The 10,000-nt window shown below is 46.0% G+C and overlaps 1 protein-coding gene across 7 annotated transcripts in view; it reads left to right on the top strand.

Moving 5' to 3' along the window:
- erc1b (ELKS/RAB6-interacting/CAST family member 1b) overlaps positions 1-9,476 on the top strand; it is a 171,741-nt gene extending 162,265 nt beyond the window's left edge. For all 7 annotated transcript variants that reach the window (XM_035527787.2, XM_035527786.2, XM_035527785.2 and 4 more), the window contains one exon: positions 7,103-9,476. In XM_035527787.2, the coding sequence (XP_035383680.1) occupies positions 7,103-7,240 (138 nt within the window). In that variant the 3' untranslated portion in view covers positions 7,241-9,476. The remainder of the gene's footprint in view (positions 1-7,102) is intronic.
- The last annotated feature ends 524 nt before the right edge of the window (positions 9,477-10,000 follow it).

Below are 10,000 nucleotides of genomic sequence, written 5' to 3'. Positions count from 1 at the left end.
TTAATGGAGTCCCATGAAGCCTGCACATTTGTCTGATGTAAGTGGAGCCTTTGCCTCCAAATGCACTCTCTTTATCTTCACATTTGTCTGCTTGTTCCCACATTCTTTCTTTCACTCTCTCATTTCTTTTACACTCTGTCTTAGTTGTTTTACAGTCTGGAGCAGAAATAGACTCGTTTCCATACTGAATGGTTGTGATATCGGTCAGAATATTAGAGGTGACTTGGAGAAGAATAGATGAAATCGGCCACTAAGATGCACAAGCAGGGTTACTTCGTCCTCTTCCTCGTCCAGCATGGAGATCAACATACTGCTTGCGAAGTCAACAGCTAGATGCAGAGTATTCTTATTGAGATTGCAGGAAGGAACAGTGTAAGTGGCATTGGGTGGCTGGCAGGGATTGGGTCAATATAAAATGGCAGGTAAATATAAGGTGGCTAGCAGGGATTAGGTTAGTGGCAGGTGGTGGCATGCAGGGACTGGGTAATTATAAAGTGGCAGGCAGGGATTAGGTTAGTTGCAGGTGGTGGCAGAATGCAGTAAATATAAGGTGACAAAGGGATTTGGTAAGTGGCAGGCAGGGATTGGGTAAATATAAGATGGCGGGCAGTGATTGGGTTAGTGGCAGTTGTTAGCATGCAGGGATTGGATAAGTATAAGGTGGCAGGCCTTATAGAAAACGCATCAAGAGACACCAGACATAAGAAAGCATTATGGGCTCTTGTGTTTATTTGTATACAAAACATTATGTAACTCAAATTCTGATACAAAAAAAATATATATATATGCCAAGAAATTTTAGAGTACGAGAGTATGGGGGGGTAAAAAAAAAAAGAACTTTGTCTAACACTGTATGTCAGTTACTTAGATTTATTTAGATATGTTTATTATGTGATTTGTCTGCATACTCTATTCTTTCTGACATGAAATCATGTTACAATTCAGTCCTCATTTCTAAAGATCATCTTCTTTCTCTTCCTCCCTCCCACCGTTCCTCAAATAGTGATGTTAAAGGCAATTTTTTTTCCCTTAAAATAACTAATTTCGCTGAGTGCTAATCCTGAAAATGTAAGGAAAACCTTGTCAGTCCCCTAAATGTGGAGTTTGGGAGTGTGTGGATCTGTCCAACTGCCCTTTGCTTTCCCACCTGTCTGTGAGTGAGGAGGCATCATGCTGTGTTTCGCGTGACAAGGCACCTCTGGTTGGGAGAGTAATGTGTTGAGGAAATAATCCCCGAATAGAATCAACACATCTCAGCCAAATCAAGTTTTTAAGTAAATTCATTGTGATTTTTGGCTATTACAATATCAGCATAATTAATACCATTTATGAATATCTGAACCTAAAAATAACTTTCTCTTACAAAGAGAAACATTTAGATGTTTTTGTTCTTTGTTTGCTTCACAAGCAAGGTTGATATTATTTCAAGTCAAAACTTTAAAATGCTTCATGCATATAGTACTGTGAGACTGATTATTGTGCAAAAGCGCAAAGTACAATTTTCCTGGTAAAAAGTCATTTATCAATAGTCTACGCTATTGGCTTCTTGCATGCTTTTGACAGCATTGTATTAAATGGAGCAAGACTACCCTAGGGTTAAGCATTTGCTGTTGTTAGCTTAGCTAATGCATTAACTTTGTCAGAACACACGCAGGGCCTATCAGATTAATGTCAATAGATGTACTTAGGTGGGGAGTTTTTATGAACCTCTGTGGTTATGAAGGACAATTTAACACATGCTTCTTGATCTGTTAAGTTAATTTAATGGGCCGTCGCCCTTGACTCTCAGCATGAGGAGCTCATGTTTGGGCAGAACATTGATTTGAACTGCTGTTGATTGGCAGGAGGCGAGCCAATCATATTACATCATTTCGCATTGGTGCTATTCACACTGTCTGGTTTATAGTGAGTAAGTGAGTGGATGAATGTGCTGCCATCATGCCAGTCTCTGTTCGGCCTGAAACGCCCCCTGCACATCTGACCCAGCCAGGAAAGCAGTGTAAAATCAACACTGGGCTTTCATCATGTTGTGGAGGGTGTGTATACTAAAGTTATTTCAGAATAGGTTTATGATCATGATGGAATTCCAAGTTTACGCCCCACACACACACAGAGTACTCCCACTAGTTTCCGCTTCAGAGTTGTGGCTGGGAGGGAGTAGGTAGGGTGACTTGTGTGTCCAGCCTGCCCACATTAGCCCTGAGGCTCGACTCATGCACTGCATAGACCCGCCCACAGCTCACACCCGAGGCGTTTGCAATCGGTTGTGGTTGGTCTTGTTTAGAAACGACTGCAGACCCCTCCCCTCGGAGCATGAGAGTGGGCACTGATTGGCCGGGACCACTATTATGGGGAGTGTCATTAAGACCACCAGAGTGTGTTTGAGTGCATCATTGAAAAATATAAGGAAAAAATGAGGAATGACAAATGAAGAAGGGATGGAAAGACAACATCACTGTGTAGAGCAGGGGGTTGGGGGGGGGGTCTTTAAGTACCTCTTAGCAGGAGCGCAAAGGGTACCTCTCCTCTGAGTAGGTTCTAGATATACAACTGTCTGTTGCATGAGACGTGCATGGGAATATTTGTGTTGGAATATTACATGGGAAAAGCCCTGCCAGAAATATAAGGTAATGTACAGTATCACTGGAACATGCAGCATTTCTGCGAATATGTGTGCACTGTACCACACACACTTTCCCTCCTGCTTGGGAAACATTACTTTCAGTTCCAGTGGATTCAGTGAGGTTCTCAATTGAAGTTCATGGCAGTGCTTGTCTCTTCTGCTCTGTTCAGCACCAAACCAATTCAAATCACCTTTTTATTGGCTGATCGCACTTAAACGGGAGTCAGGAGAGGTGGTTAGACCCTTACACAACCTCTGTGGTGAAGAGGGAGGTTTTTACACGTTTCTTTTAAGTCCTGGTGATGTGTTGAGCAGTTCCTGTGCAAGCAGTAATGCACCCAGACAGTGTGTATGCTCATTTAGGAGTTTCATACCAGCTTTCTGAGGTGGAAGAGGTGCAGCTGTGCCTACGTCACCACACCTCCGGCATGTACGCGGATGTGTGTGTGTGTGTTTCTCGGTAATGACCACACCGAGGAACCTGGAGCTGATGACCCTGTCTACACTAGCCCGACTGACGGTAGTGGTGGTTCTGTTTCCCAAAGTCCACTATTAGTTCTTAAGTGTGGTTAACGTCGTGCAAACGGTTATTTTTCTGGCCCTAGTGAATCAGTGAAACAAAAAGCTGCTTACTGCATTTGGGTGCTCGTTCGAACCTTTAACCTTTTAACCCAGCTGATCCAAACTTGAAAGACCAGAGGTTTCCCAAGGATACACTGCACAGAGCTGTCACCAGGGAGCACTGTGTCAGCCTGCCAGACAGGCTGTAGGGGTGAGCCACACTACAGGACTATAGAGGGAGCTCCAGTGGGAAGTATTGGAACATCGTTGTGGGGAGAGGGGATTTTAGTGGAGTTAGAGGTCCATTTATTGGGAGGGCTTAGAGGGAACACCAGCATTTTGGGGGATTTTCTTAAAATGAGCAATTTATGCATTCGGGTAGCGCGACATGAGGATAACTCTTAAATGTCTCCATGAAAGCACCACTACATTCCCAAAGAAATACTGTTTGCTTTCCGAATCCTCTGACCGTGTCATTTAGAGGAAGGACTCTTGGCTTTTTCTTATGCAGATTTATTGACAGGGGCTTGATTGCTTCAGCAGATCTAGACTTGGCCGCTTGGTCTCTCTCACCCCTCCCTCTCCCTCCTTCCCTCTCTCTTCCTCTCATACTTTTTCTGTCTCCCTCCCTTTCTCTTGGTCCTGGCAGTGATAGAAACTCTGTCTGATTGCAGCCAAGGCCAGGCCCTGGACAGGCTGGGGCTGTCTTCTTCGCCCCTTCTGCCTTAAACACCCTGTTCAGGAAGCACTCTTTTCTAGCCCCGCTTCCCCCTGTCTTACTCCACCATTCTCTCATCCTTTCCTTCCCTCTCCTAAAGGGAATGCAAGGAACTGTGAGGTGGAAGGGGAGCTGGAAGTCAATACCACGAGAAGTGATGGAGAGGTCAAAGGTGAAATGGTGACGAGCGCCAATGGGACCAGAGGGGCAGGCGGAACACCAAGTGTCGGAAATGTCGGGTGGAAGCAGGCGTCGTCTATGACACTATGTCTAATCCAGTATCGTTGCAGAGTGATTCTTTGCGCACACCAGTATGGAACAGCCTTGTTCCTGATCCTCAGGTGATTTTTGTACCTCATCCTGGTACTTTGGTATAACCTAGAAAATGAGCGCTTTCTGCCCCCATTAATCCAGCAGTTGTTTATCTGTGGCTGAGCAGCACCGAGGGAACCGTAGTGGTAAAGGTGTGATAACACCTGATAACAATCCACAGTGATAAGAGTCTAATACACAGGAAAAACATCCTCTGCTGTTTCCAGCCCATCTGTGCACACTCATGCGCTCGCGCTCTCTCTCTCTCTCTCTCTCTCTCTCTCTCTCTCTCTCTCTCTCGCTCGCTCTCTCGCTCTCTCTCTCTCTCTCTCTCTCTCTCTCTCTCTCTCTCTCTCTCTATTTTCTCCTCTAGCCTTCACTCCCATTTTTGGGTCAAGGCTGATAGAGGAAACCCGTTTGGAGACAGATAGTAAGACAGATACCTCCCCTTTATCTACAGCTTTAAATGTTATCTTTACTGCGCTGTTTTTTCAGAGGATTTTTGCTAAATACACGCAGTAAAATGGGAAGAAAGTCTGACTACCCCGGTACGCCTTGGTCAAACCCAGAGAGCTTGGTTATTCTGTTTCATAGAGTCAGCTGACATGTAAAAGTTATGGAACGGCTCTTTGAATAAATTACACCATCACTGGGGATTCTGCTTTGAAAGTCTTTTAAGCCTAAACCCTGGTCTTAATCAGTGTCTAGAAAAATGGTCTGCAGATGTCATTCTGACAAATGTACATCTATTCTGCATTTCTGTGTATATCTGTATTCTGTGTGTGTGTGTGTGTGTGTTTGTGTTGCTGTGTGACGTTTGTCAGGCATCCTCGTTTGTCAGCATGGCCAGTTTGGCCTGCAAATCTGTCAGTTCTCCTGTCTTATAGAACAAGAGCATGAGTGCTATTTCTGTTCTGGTCGAGGCTCATCGTTGAATGTCGTCATTTAAACTGCACTTACTGATATGTAAAATGAGCAAGTGCCCTTAGGAGCGGCTTGTGCATGTGTGCTCTGAGCCCCTCACCCAGCTTGGGTCTTCATTTTGCTCCAGTTCCCTGCTGCCTGTTCTTAATGGAGCTTAGAGAGGCGACGTGCCCGCCTGCTCGCCTGCACCCCTCCACCTCGCCGCAACCACCATACATCACTGTGCCGACGGGCCTCATTAACCCTCCTCTCGTGACTCAATGCTCTCTTTCTCCGCCACACCCGTTCCTCTCCAACACGTCTTTATTTTCCCGCGGCAGACGTGTCAGACCCTAGGTTCCCGGGGGCGTGGTGGCGAGGCCTGGATCACGCGGCCGAGTCTGGGCTAGGCGGAGCGGGCCGCGGCCCTGGAACTGTAGAGCTCTGAAACTCGGGTCAGCCTTGGATCCGATACAGAAGCTCAGTTTAGCCCTGACCAGAACTTTCCCTTGTTGCTCTCCCTTCAAAACTAGAAGGAAGTCTGAGGTTTGTTTGTTTTGGTTTTTTTTGTTTGTTTTTTATAGTGGCCATGATGTAAGCAAGCACACTTGTGCACGTGTAGCTCTCAGGTAAATTAATAGAATATAATTAATTATTCAGCTTAAGTATTTCTGGGTGTATTTGTGTGTTTACTGTGGAGGCTCTTTCTCTCTGTACTTGGATTAGTAAATATGCTCCTTTCTATTCTGATGTATTTTATTCTTTATTCTTGTGATGTGGTGGTAGTGCATTTACATTCTGACTGTGCCCATTGAGTCTTGGCTCAAGCTTCGTTCAGGAGTGTAATCCTTTCCCCACACTGCCGTGGTGTAGAGGGCCAGATATGGGAAGTCTTTCCTAAGCATATATGTCACGGACTCCCCCGTCCACTGGAGCCTAAGCAACCAGAGCGTAACGTTAGCACTAGCTCTGCACACCAGGAATGGCTGCCTGTCACTCTTATTCCTGGCTTGGAGAGTTTGCCTGCTGTCATACGAGTACTGGTCTTCTCTGCCACTTACGAAGCACGATGTGTTTTATTTGATTAATTATGAAATGGCAGTGCAGTCCAGGATTACATAAGGACGCATATGAAATGGAATAGTTTTTTTATGATGTATTAATATGCCGTCTAATTGTTGTTACGGATGTCTTCATCATTAAGCTTGTTAGGTTTGACTTTATGGCTCTAGGAGAGCCAAAGAAAATAGTTTTGTGGGTTTTTCACAAAATATTCCGCTTAACATGGCCGAAAAGCGATTTTAAAATGCATCGGAGCGCTCTCTGAGAGTAAAAGAACAGCACCCCATCTGCTTTGGTGAAGTGAATGGATGACCAAGCCGCCTAGCTGGGTGATTGTGTGTCTGTGTCTGTATACGTATACAACTTCTTTCTGTTCTTTCTTATTTTGCCTTTACTTAAGTGATGTACCATTTGAACTTTTCTCTCTCCATCATCAGCCAGACTGGTGCTGACTGACTCTGTGCTCTTCTGTCATGCTGTGTTGAGACGATCATCCCCGTCTGCATGTATTAATCCCTGCCTTGACTTGTTTTGTTTTTGTGGGGGGGTTACGAGGCACCTGTTGCTACTGTACGCCGGGTTTCCTGACAACCTTGACTGTGTCTATCCCTGAGCCTCACCTTTCTTTCCTCTCAGTTCCCTTCTGGATCCAAGTCTTCATAAATCATTTGGAAAAAGGATCTCCGCATTAATGATAACCCCACCTGTGATTTTCATTTCAGTAAAATATTCCCATTTTAGTGCCGGTTTCTTGTAATGAGTGTAAAATTGCACCTTACAAATGACTTCCAAGTTTAGATTTGTATGATGGTTCAGAAGGAGTCACTCTGTAGAAGTGTGATGCTTTACAGAGATATTTTAATGGAACACACACCAAAGCTGGTTGACACTTCAGACAGCCAATCTGCTTCTCTCCCTTGCAGCTGGAGTCCGAGTTGGAGCAGTGTGAGCGGGAGAGCGCAGAGCTGCAGGACTACGCCAACTCCGTCCTGCAGCAGATTGCCGACCACTGCCCTGACATCCTGGAGCAGGTGGTCAACGCTCTGGAGGAGTCGTGCTGACCGCCGCCCGGCCGAGAGCTGCTCTCCTGGGAGGACCTCCTCGCCAACCCTTCCTGACTCCGCCCCCTTTTAACTGGACCTCCTCCTCCATACCCAGCATGGCTGACGGCTCCAGGACAGCGATGCGCGTCCACACGTGCTCTCAGACGGCAGACGGGAAGGACAGGACGGAGCAGAGCGTGAAGGGAGAGTGAACATCCGCTCAGATAAATAGATCTCAGCAGGGGGTTATCCCTGCCTCGGCATCCGGGGTGGCACGTCCCCTTTCTACACGCGTACACACACACACACACACACACACACACACACTAAAGCACAGGGACGAGGCTAAGAAAACCAGCAGAGGCGCAGCATTAAAAGACAAACCCATTAACTACTAGTATATCTAAAACCTGCCCCCTGTATTTGCCCCCTCACTTGAAGACTTGCTCTCTCTGGGTTTCGCTTGCTACATTTCCCATAAATCTGCACACATGGTAGAACGTTTGCTCTTCTAGATGCAGGATCGTTTTCACTTTTCACCTTTTTTAATTACTTTCTCTGCTCTTTTTGTTCCTGTTATTGATGGTGGGCTAATTTTGGTTAAGCCACAACGAGCAACGCTGATGTGCTTTAGAGTCACGTCTCATCACTCCATGCCATTGCGGCTCTAGCTGAGTTTACCTAAAATTAAACATTTTCATTGCGGCACCTGAGAGAGTTCCAGCATTGTCGTGCCATAGCCAGAAATCGTAGTGATGTTCAACACTTTAGGTAACCCTCAGCTAGGAATTCCCTTAGAAATCCTTTGCTTTTTAACTGTTATGAAAGGGATTATGGATAATATTATCAACATTGTTAATGAAGTGCAGAACCGAGAGCAGGGCAGGACATCCTGAGTTGCCTTTGATTTCTGTTGGCTTTTTGCTGCTATTGTTTTATGCTTTGTCGTAATTGAGCCTTGCACTGTAATTCAGGACAGTCCCGAAGTTGGGAGAGGCACAGACAGCGTGTCGTCACCAACGCGTCCGTCAGCCACTCACTCAGCAGATACCAGTGTGCACATCTCTAATAAGAAAACAACTACATAAAGTGAACAGGTAATGATCTACATAGTAGGACTGGACATCTCGCGTAGGAAAGAGACACTAGCAGAAGGGACCTCTTTATTTACTGACGTATAGTAGATGTGTACGGCTGCTTGAGAAAAGGCTGCTCCAGAGTGACTGTTGTTCGACACACTTGTTAATAAATGAATCGGTAGGGAAATGAGGGTCTCTGTTACCCTTTCACAGATTAGTGGTGATGGGTTACGATGAGGTGGGTGTGTGGTGCGTTTCTGTCAGCCAGCCCACCCCGGCGACTTTCTCAGGCTCAAACTCAGGCCGATCCCCTCACAGTTTATGGCCGAGCCTCTATCTCCAGGCCAAGGGTGTCTTGTCTGAGGGCACTGCTGGGTGATAAAATGCAAGCTTGTTTAACTCATAATAAACGTTGCCTCATGACTTGCCCGCTTTTGCTGAAAGTCCAGAGTTGACTGCTGAGCTGTGGAAGACGCTAGGTGTAGCATACACACACGTGCGAGCTTACACACACACGCGGTCACCAAATCAGTGTCATGCCATGTGCCACAGCACCAAACCCTGACAGAAATGAGAGTCCAGACTAATAATGTCCTACATATGTTTGACTTGCACCTAGAGATGCAGTTGTGGCTGGTCTAAAGACCAGAGGAAAGTGTTTTGTACAAACATTTAATGGTGTGTGTGTGTTTGTGTGTAGTTTAAGGGCTGCAGTCCCTCACTGTGTGTTGGCAGTGCCAAGGAAACGCCCATTCGCGTGTCATTCCCACCCTTGGCACCAAAGATGTTTTCACAAGGAGGCTATGGCATGTCATAAATGATTTCATTATATTGTTTTACTGTCATAATTACTCTTGGTGTGGTTCCTTATGCTTGGATGCACACATGCCAGTCCATCTGATATAGGCAAGCCTGGAATGGATGTAGTTAAACGTCCTGTCTTTTTCTCTCATACTGTACATGGTCTTTTCTTCTGTATCTTCCACACACACACACACACACACACACACACACACACACACACTGTTTTGGCTTGGCACTCTTGGGTCTCTGAAATATGGGGCTCAGTTATCAAGGCTGTGGCTGCATATCCAAGCTTAGACTAAACACAGGCCTCTTCCACACATGCTTGCTCTTACACACACACACACACACACACACACACACACACACACTCACAAAGGATTTATGAGCGTCACTATAGGAGCTGGGCTTTTAACACTGCTCTCCCTGCCTGTGTTCAGCTTAGAATACCTATGAGAATACACTATGAAAACAAGAAAAAAATGCAGTGATAACCAGAAACAGATCAGAGAAAAGTGTGTCTGTCTGTGTGTGCACGTACGTGTCTGCGTGCGTCTGTGAGAGTCTCCATCAATCCATGTGTCGTAGGCAGTGATTCCCTGTCTTTCTCGCTCTGGTATTTGTATGATTGCTGGCTATGGGCAGACCTGATCACTCAGGGGACTGCAGCTCTGTGGAATGTCCCTGTGGGCTTTGCATGTCTCCCTCTCTATCCTGCCTCCCGGAGAGCACAGATCATCTCCCTGGCTCTTGCACCGCTATCCAAACAAACTCCCAGAGTCCCACTGCACTCCTGATCCTCACTACGGACCTGAGACTTCGGTTATTGCTACGTCGATACTCTGTGGCGTCCCTGTTGAGGGCAACTTGGTCATCCTTTCTCAGACTTCCCTCT

Source organism: Electrophorus electricus, chromosome 11 (assembly GCF_041902795.1).
Source record: "Electrophorus electricus isolate QZ-2024a chromosome 11, ASM4190279v1, whole genome shotgun sequence".
In the NCBI taxonomy this organism is placed as follows: Eukaryota; Metazoa; Chordata; class Actinopteri; order Gymnotiformes; family Gymnotidae; genus Electrophorus; species Electrophorus electricus.
Note: the sequence above shows the minus strand (reverse complement) of the source record. Positions and strands in the feature narration are given on the sequence as shown.